Source organism: Equus asinus, chromosome 2 (assembly GCF_041296235.1).
Source record: "Equus asinus isolate D_3611 breed Donkey chromosome 2, EquAss-T2T_v2, whole genome shotgun sequence".
Taxonomy (NCBI): domain Eukaryota; kingdom Metazoa; phylum Chordata; class Mammalia; order Perissodactyla; family Equidae; genus Equus; species Equus asinus.
In genome coordinates, this window is record NC_091791.1 from 82,134,399 (window position 1) to 82,149,506 (window position 15,108).

General features: G+C 37.0%; 1 protein-coding gene across 1 annotated transcript in view; it reads left to right on the plus strand.

Moving 5' to 3' along the window:
* LYST (lysosomal trafficking regulator) overlaps positions 1-15,108 on the plus strand; it is a 195,446-nt gene that overhangs the window by 105,586 nt on the left and 74,752 nt on the right. The window contains exons 26-29 of the mRNA XM_070492422.1: positions 296-526; positions 2,114-2,280; positions 2,930-3,082; positions 8,848-9,039. Coding sequence (XP_070348523.1) covers positions 296-526; positions 2,114-2,280; positions 2,930-3,082; positions 8,848-9,039 — 743 coding nt within the window. The remainder of the gene's footprint in view (positions 1-295; positions 527-2,113; positions 2,281-2,929; positions 3,083-8,847; positions 9,040-15,108) is intronic.

The window sequence follows — 15,108 nt, forward strand, 5'->3', positions numbered from 1 at the left end:
CTAAAGCAAGGGTTCTTTGAACCCCTAAGGACAAATCAGTCAGTTAAAACCATGAAATTGTGTACATGTTTCATTTGAATGTTTGTGTATTTACTTGGGGATAGACTTCTAGCAACACCTTTTATCTTATTATTGGAGAAAGCTATGATCTAAAAAAGATTAAGAATCCTTACTCCCCAAATTTGTTTTTTATAGTCTTAAAATCAGGTTAACAAAACAGCTCATATTGCAATCATTTTTTTCTTATGTAGTGGTTAATTGCTTCTAACATGCTCCTGTGTATTATTTATTATAGATTTGATCTGGAAGACGTGAAAAACTTGGGACTTTTTCAGAAGTGGTCTGTCATTCCTATTCTGGGACTAATAGAGACCTCTCTGTGTGACAACGTGCTCTTACATAGTGCCCTTTTACTTCTTCTCCAAATATTAAACTCTTGTTCTAAGGTAGCAGATATGTTGTTGGATAATGGTCTGCTCTACGTGTTATGTAATACAGTAGCAGCCCTGAATGGATTAGAAAAGAAGTAAGTTTTAAATCATCTTTAAAACTACATCTGGTAATACTTCGGAAAGGGAAAACGTTGATGATAGGTTACGTTTTTCATAATCCTTTCAAAGAACATTTTTCCTACAAAACTGATTAGTATATGGCAGAGAACTTGAGACTGAATGTCTCACTTCAAAAGCCTCTGTTTTGAGCTTGCCATGCCAGCCTACTTTTAGCATACTGTATCACTGTCTACTACCATAAATTAATTTCTCATAGCCAAAAGTACATTGGCAGCGCTAAAAAATTTGTTAGGAGATTATATTTTTATTTGGATTTTGTACCTTTGGCATCTGCAGTTATGGTGTACAGTATAATATTGTTATTAGCATAATGTTAAAATCTAAATCTCCAGAAGCATCATCTTATTGCACATTAAACCGTTAAATATTGTGTATATTTTTGCAGAGAAAACAGAGCATATCCTTGGTGATTTGCTAGGCCAAGGAGGCTATCTGAGTACAAGAGAGACTTTTTGTACTCAACTCAGTTCAGTCTTTATTGGGCATCTATTATATTTAGGATCTGTGTGTCTGAGGCATATAGGAAATACAAAGTATTATATTTCCTCAAAACGCTTAGTCTTGATTATAATACAATGCATGAAATTGGTGAAACTTGAGAAGGTGATGGCAGGCTTCTTCTAAAAGTAGTTTGTTGTTTTTTTAAAAAAATAAATTGTGCTTACTGAATGTCCCTATATGCTACTCTATTAATTGCCGAAGACAGCTACCATTGCTAACTCTTGCTTGATTTTGAAAAAGTACAAGGAGAGAAGTATTTAGGCTTAATATCACACACTGAGGTGGATTATCAAGGTTAAAAATTGAGGGACAGGGACCGGCCCAGTGGTCAGCAGTTAAGTTCGCATGTTCTGCTTCTCTGCAGCCCGGGCTTCAGCAGTTCCGATCCCAGGTGAGGACATGGCACCGCTTGGCAAAGAGCCATGCTGTGATAGGCATCCCACGTATAAAGGAGAGGAAGATGGGTATCGATGTTAGCTCAGGGCCAGTCTTCCTCAGCAAAAAGGAGGTTTGGCAGTAGTTAGCTCAGCGCTAATCTTCCTCAAAAAAAAAAAAAGATTGAGGGACGGAAGTAGCTAATTCATATTTGTTGGGTATTTATAAGTGATTAATATGTGTTCAAATCTACTATCTCTCTTAATCCTTAAAATAACTATAACTTATATAAGTGAGATTCAGAGAGGTTAATTAATATATTCAAATTCACATTCTCTGAGAAGCCTTCTTTGAATGTTCTTATACAAACCCACAAAATCTTCATCTTTAGTATGGAAGAAACCTACCTGTGTGTTATCTTGTGTTAATCTCTGTTGTTGCACTTACTACCATTTACTGTTTATAGTTATCTCTTGTTGGTCCTCTGCAAGACCAAACTTCTTGACAAAAGCCACAACGTATCTTATTTCTATACCTAGCATCCAATTGATATTACCTGCTGTAAATAAGCATGAATAAATATTGACTGTATGTGAATGCATGAATGCTGGTAGAATGAGAAGTTAAACCAGTTTTCTTTGTCTTAAATTATTCTTTTTCTTTAGTGTTCCTTTGAATGAATACAGATTGCTTGCGTGTGATATACAGCGACTTTTCATAGCAGTTACAATTCATGCCTGCAGCTCCTCGGGCTCACAATATTTTAGAGTTATTGAAGACCTCATTGTACTGCTTGGATATCTTCAAAATAGCAAAAACAAGAGGACACAAAGTAAGGCTTAATTTTTGTGGATTTCTGGAGGAGTTGTATAGTAGCCAAAAATGTTATTTGAACCTAATCTCTTTCTTCTTAGAAACTGTTTTACTGAAGATTTATACTTACTTTTGTGATGATATCTATCAGCTTTAAAAAGAAGGTTTTTTAAGTGGCAAAAATGTTTAAAAAGTGATGGCCTCGATGTAGTTAATAGCTGGCAGCATGTCCTTAAAAGAAGTTGATGATTTTTCTTACCAAGTAGAATTTCAAGGCTTATGTTGAATAAGAATGTCTTTTAGTTTCTTTAATGGCAGATATTAAAGTGAATATGAAAAAGAAAAATGTGAGAATTTCTGGTTAAACTTTTGCCTTGTATATTAACGAGCCTATTCTTTAAAACAATTACATAGAATAAAATAAATTTGTGTGCTAATATTTTTCCATTGAATTTTTTATAGTGACCATTTGGAAATTCACTTTAAAATTGCTTTTAAAAACAGTTGAAAAATGTTTACTACCATCAAGAACCCATGTTGATCAAAATTTTTAAATTCATGTCTAATAAAATATTATTGGCAGTTTAGATATTGCATGATATTAAAATCAGTTCAATAAAATTGACAACCACATAGCTTGAAAATATTCTAGTATCTTCTGTTTTTAGATATGGCTGTTGCACTACAGTTTAGAGTTCTCCAGGCTGCTATGGAGTTTATAAGGACCACTGCAAATCATGACTCTGAAAACCTTACAAATTCATTCCCGTTACCTTCTGCTCCCCATCATGCAATATTTCAAAAGCGGAAGAGCATTGCTGGTGAGTATTGAAATAATTTGTGTGTGTGTGTGTGTGTGTGTATGTGTGAGGAAGATTAGCCTTGAGCTAACATCTGTTGCCAGCCTTCCTCTATTTTTTGTATGTGGGATGCTACCACAGCATGGCTTAATGACTGCTGCATAGGTCCAAGCCTGGGATCTGAACCTGTGAACTCTGTACCGCCAAAGCACAGCATGTGAACTTAACCACTATGCCACCAAGCCAGCCTCATGAAATAATATTTTAATAATTATAAATTGAAGATAGCTTGACTCTCCTATATTCTGATGCCATTCACATTTTAAGAGTATTTCTTAGTTTAAAAAGTCAAACTAGGGGTGGCCCTTTGGCCTAGTGGTTAAGTTCAGTGGTCTCTGCTTCAGAGGCCCAGCTTTGGTTCTCGGGCACGCACCTGCACCACTCATCAGTGGCCATGCTGTGGTGGCATCCCATATACAAAATAGGGGAAGATTGCACGATGTTAGCTCGGGGCCAATCTTCCTCTCACACACACAAAAAAAGTTAAACTATAAAATTTGAAAAAGTTTTTCTCCTAGAGGAAACTGTTCTACTGCTTTCTTTTCAGTGCTTTTCTTATTTAATTATCTCTTGAGCACCTACCATATGCTAAGCACCGTGTTAAATGTTGATGATACAGTGATCAAAAAAGCAGACACAGATTCTGCCCTTGCTGAGATTATAAAATTGTAAAGAAATATAGAACATAGGAATAGAGACAACAACAGGGCAACCTGATTTGCATCAGGAGTTAGAGAAGTCTCTGAGGAGGTGAGGTTTCAGTATAGACATAAAAGGGTAAGAAAGGAGTTAGCAAGGCAGGGAGTCAGAGGAAGAGTGTTACAGACAGAATGAGTGGCTTATGTGACAGTTCCAAGGCAGAAAAAGCTAAGCTTGTTCAGAGAGCTGAAAGAAAGCAATTTAGCCAGAGTGTAGTACTTGATGAGGAAGTGATATCAGATGAGAATATATGGGATGGCATGGGCCAGTTCACCTATAATCATATAGGCTGTGTTAAGAAGTTTAGATTTCATCCTAATGGGAAATTATCAAAGGTGTTTAAGTAAGAGGCGTGACATAATCAGAGTTTTATTTTATAAAGACTGCTCTGGCTTCTGTGTAGGGAGTGGATTAAAAGAGAGCAAGAGAGGTGGTGGGAGTCCAGGTGGGAGGCTATTGCAATGGTCAAGGCAGGAGATGCTGGTGGCTTGGACATGGTTAGTATGCATGTGACTTAAGGGCTTGCTGTAAATTAGTACATATCATTAAATAATAGGTATTAATATTGTTAGTCTTCCTTATTTTTTCCACAGAATCCATTATGATCTTTATATACATAATCCAGAAAGATAGCATAAACACCTGCCCACGTAGACATTAGATCTATATACACACATATACATGTACATGTATGTATGATAGTCGATATTTATGTACACACACACACACACACCTATCTCCAAACAGAGTACTTGGGAAATTGTTTAAAGTTTAATCACTTTTTCAGTCTTAAGACCTTTTAAATTCAAGTTTTTCTTCTACCTATGTTAAGGTACTTCATTGTGTTCAGTGCTATGCCAAATTTTAAAACCATGTGAAAAACTCATCTATAGAGGAAAGCCTCTATATACCTTGGAAAGCAAATATACGTTGTTTTGCAGTAGTATGTTTAGATTAGGCTAAATAAAGCCTTCTGTAAATAGAAGTTCTAAAACATCTGCATAGCTAAACTTAGTGCCCCATACATCCTTCCTTCATTTAATATCTGAACACACTCTCTCCTCTTGAGCTGCCTTCCCAGTTGTATCTCTTTTGTCCCAGGTAGAATTCCATCTCACCAAATTTGGCAGTGATACTCAGCTTCCTACATGCCAAAAGACGACTTTGGGACCAGCTTTCCTTTTCAGGATTCCTTATGTAGTCAGTGACTCCTTAGTTAGAATTTACCCTTTGTGGATATAGGAAAGTGTACCTTTACTACTTTCACAAATTCCTGCTGTTTCTTCCTGGTTGGTATTTCTCATTCTCATATCCGTTTCTTCTCTGCTTTTATACCTAGGTCCCTGGTGTAGTTTATGATCAATTTGTGCCCAGGCTAACGCAAATAGCGCTCTTGCTATTTTTTGTTTGGTCTGTGATTTCTCTAACAATCTGTCATCTCTCTCTTTAAATACTAGCATTTTTATCACCTTGAGCCTCAGAGCCCTGCATAGCTCCAAGTTTGTTATTGTTTATTTTTGGTTTGAGTCGTTGTAAAGTGGATAATGGACTTTTAATCCTTTTTCTAAATTATTCTCCTTTTTTTTCTGATTCCTCTAGCCTCTTAGACCGGGCTTATATTTTTCACTCTCTCTAAGTAAATGCAATTGCTGTAAGCCACATGAGGCTTATAGAATCCTACAAATTTCGAGTTTGATAAAAGACCCTCGAAGTCATCTAGTCCAGCTTCCTCATTTCACAGATCCCCTGAGGCGTAGAATTAGAGACTGCTAGAACAAGAATACCTACACTCTTCCCTTTGTATCCTATACCACATCTACTCATTCCAGGTCTGTCATATCTTTAGGACTCATCTCTCAGGTCTCTCCCAAGAATTCTTCCTGTTTTAAATGCTACCTTATTTGAATTCTGTATTTGCGAACCCAGTTTACAAAATACCACTTTATGTGTGTTAAGTTGCTGCTTTGCAGTTCCTTCCATGTTGTTTTACACACATATTTGGGAAAGACTGTGTTTTATTTCTTCACTATTAGTCAAAAGTTATTGTTGAAAGTATATTGGCTTTGTACTCTATAGGTACAAAAGATACAAAATACCAAAGCTCCTCTGTTTCTGAGCAGTATCATTATAAAACCCATTTAAGTCCGTTTGTTCATGGTACTAAAGTGACTGAGAGGGATTTGTTTTCCATCATTTAGATAATGAACTGTTCCTTCAAAGATTTAAAACAAGCTGTTCTCATTAGTGACAAATGTTTTAGGGGAATGGTTTTTCCTAAATAGACTCATTTGGCATTTATTGAAAACTGCTGAGACAAGTGACACCTCCAACCCCACTGTCACCCCCTGTACCTCCAGCAGGAATTCATGGGGACAGCTGGCAGCTGCAGCTTCTATTATGGCCACACACTACATTTTTTGAAAATAGACAGATTGACTCAGACTGTGAACCCCAAGATATCCCTGGCTTAGGACCAAAGTTTCTTCAGCAGCACTTTCATACATCTAGATTTTAACTTCTCCCTCTTAGAGGAGTCGGGTAGTGTTTTACTGCGGGTTAGTCATCTTACAGCCTAACTCATGTGTACCATTCTTCTGCTCTACAGCCCGTGGTTCCCTACTGCCCAGCAAACAAAGCACTGACTCCTTAGCTCGGTGTCTTTTTGTAGTATAGAGATATGTGAGAGAGAGAGATGTGATTTTGCCTAAATGATGTCATATTCTACCTACTGTTTATAAACTGATTTCTATTTCTAATCAATACATTGTAGACATCTTTCCATATAATATAAATGTTCTTTATGTTTAATGAATGCATAATGATCTATTATATTGATTTGCCATGATCTTCTTCCCTAATGTTTATCATGAACAATGTTTTTTTACTTGTTTGTTTTTGCTATTATAAACAAGGTAGCAGTGTACATTCTTTTAAGTGTATTTTTTTCACTTTGCTTATCAATTTGAAAAACATAACCTTAATGCACGAAGGTAGACATAAGCATTAGGGTATTATTTAAAGTGCTACACATATATTTAAAATGTCGTAAATAAATATAGATGGACATATAAATGTTGTATTAATATAATTCTCACACTGATGAACTTCCTTTATATTTCAACCATTAATAACAATACCAACTATTAACAACTTTTGATTCTTTGGATGAACATTCATTGTGTTTTATGTCCATTTTATTTAATCTGCAAAACAACCCTCTTTATCCATTCATTTAACTATCAAATATTTATTGAACATCAACCATGAACCAGTTATTATTTTATCTGCCCTCATGGAACTTGTATTTTACTGGAGAAAATGGTCAATAAGCATGTAAACAAATACATTTAGTATACTGTCAGATAGTGGCAAAACTCTACTTGTGAGGTAGGCTCTATTTTACTTTCTAATCCACATCTTATGTGTGAGGAAAGCGAGGCTTAGAAAGAAGTATACTTAAGGCCACACCAGCTCGGTGTAGCTTCACAGCATGAGTGCTGAAATACCCTCCCACTTTTTTAAGTACATAGTACCGAAGACTTAACATTTCCTTATTCAGTATATTGCTGTGCCTCGGAATTATGATTATCAGCTGCTTATACAGCATGACAGTTGTCAGAGATGTAGACAGTAGGAAGAATCTGCTTAAACTAAGGACATAATCTGACAATATTACCTTGAGCATATCTCAGATATGACTTTTTTCCTTTTTATTTGCTTAATTTTTGTCTCAAAATGACTCTACCCACCAAAATGTGTTAACTGATCAAAAATACTGATTACATACAAAACTGGACAATCTAAAATGCTATTAAAATATTTAAATATCTTGCAGGATGAGTCGTTAAAACCTATCATAATTTAGTCATATGTGAGTAATGTTTACAGAGGCTACTTATGGAAATTGATATATGTTTTCATAATTTAAAACAAAGGTTCAATTCCAATGAAGGGTTCCATTATTCCTCATCTACCAAGACGTCATTTTGGTTCCTATGGTCAACTTCCAATGCCCTTCTCCTTCAGTCCATTAAATCGAGACTCATCCCCGTTTTCTCCTGGATCCACTACCTGTGTGGTACCTCTCGAAGCAGGTGCGGTAATGGTGCAGGAACGCCACTCCAACCTGTTCAATCTGAGGAAACATTTCTCAGGAAATGCTTTTGTAGGATTGAATCCCAAGTGATGCATATGCACCAAATCACTTTAACAGCAAATCACTGGAATTATATTCACCTTTCTGATCTCTTCATTTTCATTTGACTGATTTCTACTCTGTCACTATATATACTTTTCAAAACTACTTTATAAAATTGAACGATGGCAATTATCCAGAAAGAGTAATATTCTTACTAAAACGTGATGTGCTTTAAAAATCTGTTGGTTATTTTGGAATACTAGGAAGTGAAACAGTATTTGAAAATATTTTGTCAAAACATTCTGAACTCCTTAGGGCCGGCCCCATGGCCGAGTGGTTAAGTTCACGTGCTCCACTTCAGTGGCCCAGGGTTTCTCTGGTTCGGATCCTGGGTGCGGACATCACACCACTCATCAGGCCACGCTGAGGCAGCGTCCCACATCCCACAACTAGAAGGACCCACAACTAAAATATACAACTATGTATTGGGGGGATTTGGAGAGAAAAAGGGGAAAAAAAAAGAAGAAGATTGGCAATAGTTGTTAGCTCAGGTGCCAATCTTAAAAAAAAAAAAATTCTGAACTTCTTAAACCCTTTTAATTCTTTGAGTTTTTCAGAAGACTCAAATTTTGCCAAATGGTATCCATCCCATTAAGCTACAGTACTAGCTTCAACATTCTTATTTAGGATTTTGAAATCAGAAGTACTGTTGCACTTCTTCAAAGGAGAAACATCACTTTCTCTTAATCACTCTCTTTCTTTTGTACAAATTAACTTTGAATTAAATAAGATTCTTTTCATAGTCTGATAATCAAAATGTTGCAGCAAAAATAGTTTCCTTGAGCCTTGTTAATGCTAGCATTTGACATTTTAATTTATATACTTGAAGGTCCTCGAAAATTTCCCCTTGCTCAAACTGACTCTCTTCTGATGAAAATGCGTTCAGTGGCAAGTGACGAACTTAATATGATGATGCAACGGAGAATGAGCCAGGAGAACCCTGTCCAGGCAACCGAGACAGAGCTTGCACAGAGACTGCAGAGGCTCACCATTTTAGCAGTTAACAGGATTATTTATCAAGGTAGGACTAGACAATAAATATGTTCTTGCTCAGATATTAAATTAGTAGGAAAATATTTAAGAGGGAACTGATAAGTATTCAAATTTTTAAACAGCATTATTTTTTCATTCTTAACATCCACACTATTAAAACAACTTCTTATTTGGAACTAATTGGAGGTCTACTTTTGTTTTTAATTGAGTTCATAATAGTTTACATCAATGTGAGATTTCAGTTGTACATTATATCTTGACTGTCACCACATAAGTGCTCCCCTTCACCCCCTGTGCCCACCCCTGTCTCCCCTTCCCCTGGTAACCACTGAACTGTTTTCTTTGTCCATGTGTTTGTTTATATTCCACATATGAGTGAAATCCTCTGGTGTTTGTCTTTCTCACTCTGGCTTATTTTGCTAAGCATAATTCCCTCTAGGTCCTTCCATGTTGTTGCAAATGGGATGAATTTGTCTTTTTCTGTGACTGAGTAGTATTCCTTTGTATATATACACCACATCTTTATCCAGTCATCAGTCGATGGGCACTTGGGTTGCTTCCATGTCTTGGCTATTGTGAATAGTGCTGCAACAAACATAGGGGTGCATATGTTTCTTTGGACTGTTCATTTCAAATTGTTTGGGTAGATACCCAGTAGTGGGATAGCTGGGTTGTATGGTAGTTCTATTTTTAGTTTTTTGAGGAATCTCCATACTGTTTTCCATAGGGCTGCACCAGTTTGCATTCCCACCAGCAGTATATGAGGGTTCCTTTTTCTCCACACCCTCTCCAACATTTGTTATTTTTAGTCTTAGTGATTATAGCCATTTTAACAGGCGTAAGCTATCTTAATGTAGTTTTGGTTTGCATTTCCCTGATGATTAGTGATGTTGAACATCTTTTCATGTGTTTATTGGCTATCTGTATATCTTTGGAAAAATGTCTGTTCATATCCTCTGCCGTTTTTTGATTGGGTTGTTTGTTTTTTTGTTCAGTTGTGTGAGTTCCTTGTGTATTATGGAGATTAACCCCTTGTCAGATATATTATTTGCAAATATTTTCTCCCAATTGGTGGGTTATCTCTTTGTTTTGATTCTAGTTTCTTTGGCCTTGCAGAAGCTCATTAGTTTGATGAACTCCCACTTTTTTATTTTTTCTTTTGTTTCCCTTGTCTGAGAAGACATGGTATTCGAAAAGATCCTTTTTAGTTTGATGTCAAAGAGTGTACTACCAATATTATCTTCCAGGAGTTTTATAGTTTCAGGACTTATCTTCAAGTCTTTGATCCATTTTGGGTTTATTTTTGTGTATGGTGTGAAATAATGGTCTACCTTCATTCTTTTGCATGTGGCTATCCAGTTTTCCCAACACCATTTATTGAAGAGACTGTCTTTTCTCCATTGTATGTATTTGGCACCTTTGTCAAAGATTAGCTGTCTGTAGATGTGTGGTTTTATTTCTGGGCTTTCAGTTCTGTTCTATTAATCTGTGTGCCTGTTTTTATACCATTACCATGCTGGTTTGATCACTATGGCTTTGTAGTACAGTTTGAAGTCAGGGATTGTGATACCTCCAGCTTTGTTCTTTTTTTCTCAGGATTGCCTTAGCAATTCAGGGTCTTTTGTTGCCCCAAATGAATGTTAGGATTCTTTGTTCTGTTTCCCTGAAGAATGTCATTGGGATTCTGATTGGGATTGCACTGAATCTGTAGATTGCTTTGGATAGTATGGACATTTTAACTATGTTTATTCTTCCAATCCATGTGCATGGAATCTCTTTCCATCTCTTTATGTCATTATCAATTTCTTTCAGTAATGTCTTATAGTTTCCTTTGTATAAGTCCTTCACCTCCTTGGTTAAATTTATTCCCAGGTACTTTATTCTTTTAGTTGTGATTGCAAATGGAATTGTATTCTTGAGTTCTCTTTCTGTAAGTTTGTTATTGGAGTATAGAAAAGCAACTGATTTTTGTAAGTTGATTCTGTACCCTGCAACTTTACTGTAGTTGTTAGTTATTTCTATTAGATTTCCAATGGATTCTTTGGGGTTTTCTGTATATAAGATCATGTCATCTGCAAACAGCGAGAGTTTCAGTTCTTCACTCCCTATTTGGATTCCTTTTATTCCTTTCTCTTGTCTAATTGCTCTGGCCAGGACCTCCAGTACTATGTTGAATTAGAATGGTGATAGAGGGCATCCTTGTCTCGTTCCTGTTCTCAGGAGGATGGCGTTCAGTTTTTGCCCATTCAGTATGATGTTGGCTGTGGGTTTGTTATATATGGCCTTTATTATGTTGAGGTAATTTCCTTCTATCCCCATTTTATTAAGAGTTTTTATCATAAATGGCTGTTGGATCTTGTCAAATGCTTTCTCTGCATCTATTGAGATGATCTTGTGGTTTTTATTCCTCAGTGTGTTGATGTGGTGTATCATGTTGATTGATTTGCGGATGTTGAACCATCCCTGTGTCCCTGGTTTAAATCCCACTTGATCATGATGTATGATCCTTTTGATGTATTGCTGAATTCAGGTTGCCAAAATTTCATGAGGATTTTTGCAGCTATGTTCATCAGCCGCATTGACCTGTAGTTCTCCTTTGTGTTGTCCTTGTCAGGCATTGCTATCAATGTGATGTTGGCCTCATAGAATGTGTTAGGAAGTGTTCCATCTTCCCTAATTTTTTGAAATAGCTTAATAAAGATAGGTATTAAATCCTCTCTGAAAGTTTGGTAGAATTCCCCAGGGAAGCCATCTGATCCTGAGGGTTTATGCTTTGGGATGCTTTTGATTACTGTATCAATCTCTTTCCTTGTGATTGGTCTATTCAGATTGTCTGTTTCTTCTTGATTCAGCTTTGGAAGGTTGCAAGTGTCTAAGAATTTATCAGTTTCCTCTAGATTTTCCATTTTGTTGACATATAGTTTTTTGTAGTATTCTCTTATAATCCGTTGTATTTCTGTAGAGTCTGTTGTTATTTCTCCTCTTTCATTTCTGATTTTGTTTATTTGAGCTTTCTCTCTTTTTTTCTTTGTAAGTCTGGCTAAGGGTTTGTCAATTTTATTTATCTTCTCAAAGAACCAGCTCTTTGTTTCACCAATCCTTTCTATTGCCTTTTTTGTTTCAATAGCATTTATTTCTGCTCTGATTTTTATTTCTCTCCTTCTGCTGACTTTGGGCTTTGTTTGTTCTTCTTTTTCCAATTCAGTTAGGTGTAATTTGAGATTGCTTATTTGGGATTTTTCTTGTTTGTTAAGATGTGCCTGTATTGCATTGAATTTCCCTCTTAATATGGCTTTTGCTGCATCCCCTATGAGTTGGTATGGTATGTTATCATTTTCATTAGTTTCCAGATATTTTTTGATTTCTCCTTTAATTTGTTCAATGATCCATTGCCTGTTCAATAGCATGTTGTTTAGTCCCCACATCTTTGTCCCTTTCTCAGCTTTTTTTCTTGTAATTAGTTTCTAGCTTTATAGCATTATGATCGGAAAAGATACTTATTTCAACTTTCTTAAATTTATTGAGGCCTGCCTTGTTTCCCAGCATATGGTCTGTCCTTGAGAATGTTCTGTGCGCACTTGAGAAGAATGTGTGTTCTGCTGTGTTTGGATGGAGTGTTCTATATATGTCTATTAACTGGTTTAACTTTTCATTTAATTCCACTGTTTCCTTGCGGTTTTCTGTCTGGATGATCTATCCATTGATGTGTGTGGAGCATTGAGGTCCCCTACTGTTATTGTGTTGTTGTTAATATCTTCTTTTAGGTTTGTTAATAGTTTCTTTATGAACTTTGGTGCTCCTGTGTTGGGTGCATAGATATTTATAAGTGTTATTTCTTCTTGATGGAGTGTCCCTTTGATCATTGTATACTGCCCCTCTTTGTCTCTCTTTACCTGTCTTATCTTGAAGTCTACTTTGTCTAAGTATTGCAACACCTGTTTTCTTTTGTTTGCCAATTAGCTTGGAGTATTGTCATCCACCCCTTCACTCTGAGCCTGTGTTTGTCACCGGAGCTGAGATGTGTTTCCTGGAGGCAGCATATTGTTGGGTCTTGTTCTTTAATCCATCTCGCCACTCTGTGTCTTTTTATTAGAGAATTCAATCCATTTACATTTATTGTGATAATTGATGTATGAGGGCTTAATGCTGTCATTTTATCACTCATTTTCTGGTTTTCCTGCATTTTCTTTGCTTCTCATCCTGTGTGTTTTGGTCTACCCATTGAATTATGTAGTTTTTTATGATGTGTTTCTTTGTTTTCTCCTTATTTATTCTTTGTGTCTCTGTTCTGCTTTTTTGTTTAGTGGTTACCCTGAGGTTTGTATTCAGAATCTCGTGTATAAGATAGTCCATTTTCTGATGACCTCTTATTTCCTTAGTCTAAACCGATTCAGTCCCTTTCCTCCTCCCCTCCTAAGTTGTTTTTCTCATATCTTATTCCATCTTGTGTTTTGAGTTTGTGGTTAAAATGAGAGGATTATCTTTGTTTTTTGGTGTTTTCATTCCCTTTAGCTTAATGCTATACTTGAGTATTTGCTATCCTATTCTGATTCTGTCTACCTGTTTATCTCCTTACTCTGTGTTTTGTGACCCCTTTCTCTGCCTCCCTTTTTTTTTTCAGGTATGAGGGCCTTCTTGACGATTTCTTGTAGGGGGAATCTTGTGGCTACAAATCCCTTAGCTTTTTGGGGGGAATGTTATTTCTTCCTCATATCTGAAGGATATTTTTGCTGGATAGAGTATTCTTGGCTGAAGATTTTTGTCTTTTAAACATTTGAATATGTCGTTCCATTCTCTCCTCGCTTGTAAGGTTTCTGCAGAGAAATCTGCTGAAAGCCTTTGTAGGTTATTTTCTTCTGCCTTGCTGCCCTTAGTATTCTTTCTTTGTCACTCATTTTTTCCAGTTTTACTACTATATGCCTTCCTGTAGGTCTTTTTACATTGACAACTCTAGGAGCTCTGGAAGCCTGTTCCACACAGATGTCCCTCTCTTTCCCTAGGTTTGGGAAGTTCTCTGCTATTATTTCTTTGAACATGCTTTCTGCTCCTTTCTCCTTCTCTTCTCCTTCTGGAATACCTGTAATTCTTGTGTTGCATTTCCTTGAGTTGGATATTTCTCGGAGACTTTCTTCATTTCTTTTTAGTCTTAGTTCTCTCTCCTCCTCTGTCTGGTGCATTTCAACCTGTCTATCTTGGATTATGCTGATGCACTCCTCTATGATGTCCACCCAAGCATTTGGGGAATCCATACTTTGTTTTATCTCTTCCATGTGTCTTTCATCTCTAATGTTTCTGATTGATTCTTCTTTATAGTTTCAATCTGTTTTGTGAAGTAGCTCCTGAACTTGTTGAATTGTTTCTCTTCATTTTCTTTTACCTCGTTGAGTTTTTTGGTGATAGCTATTTTGAATTCACTGTCATTTAGATGACATATTTCTGTGTCCTCAGGACTGAATTCTGGGTACTTGTCATTTTCTCTCTGGTCTGGAGATTTGAGGTAACTTCTGATGTTGTTAGAGGAAGTGGGTCGGGTCTTTTGCATTCTGGTATTATTTGGTTGCAGTTACCACCTGTCACCACTGGGTGGGGGTCGAGAGCCGTGTATTCTGAGCCCTACGCCTTCTGTCAAGATCCCAGGCAGTGGAGCTGCACTGGGTGGGTGGAGGGAGGGGCAGTTCCTCCTGCATGCTCTCCAGGCATTCTCACTCTCGCTATCTGGTCTCCTGGGATGTTGGCTTGATGAGGTCACCCCCTGTGAAAGCTTTCGCCCCATTAGAGGGCTTCCCTCTAGGCTGCAAGGGCCCAAGGGCTTTGTTGGTGTTCCCGTGAATGAGCATCCTCTCCCCTGCTCCTTCCCTCACGGATCTTCCCGTGGTTGCAGATTACAGACTTTAGCCGAGGGAGCAAAGTTCTCTCTTACCCTGTTCCAGTTCCTCCGAGGGAGACTCCAGCCTCTCTGCCCTTCGTCATGTGGCTTCCTGTCTCTCCAGTGTTTTTGTGTTGTGTTAGGATGTCCTCTGTTGGAGTATGGATGCTCCTTTTCATTGTATATTGGGGGGGAGAAAGTCCCAGGCAAGTTCACTCTTCCATGATGCTG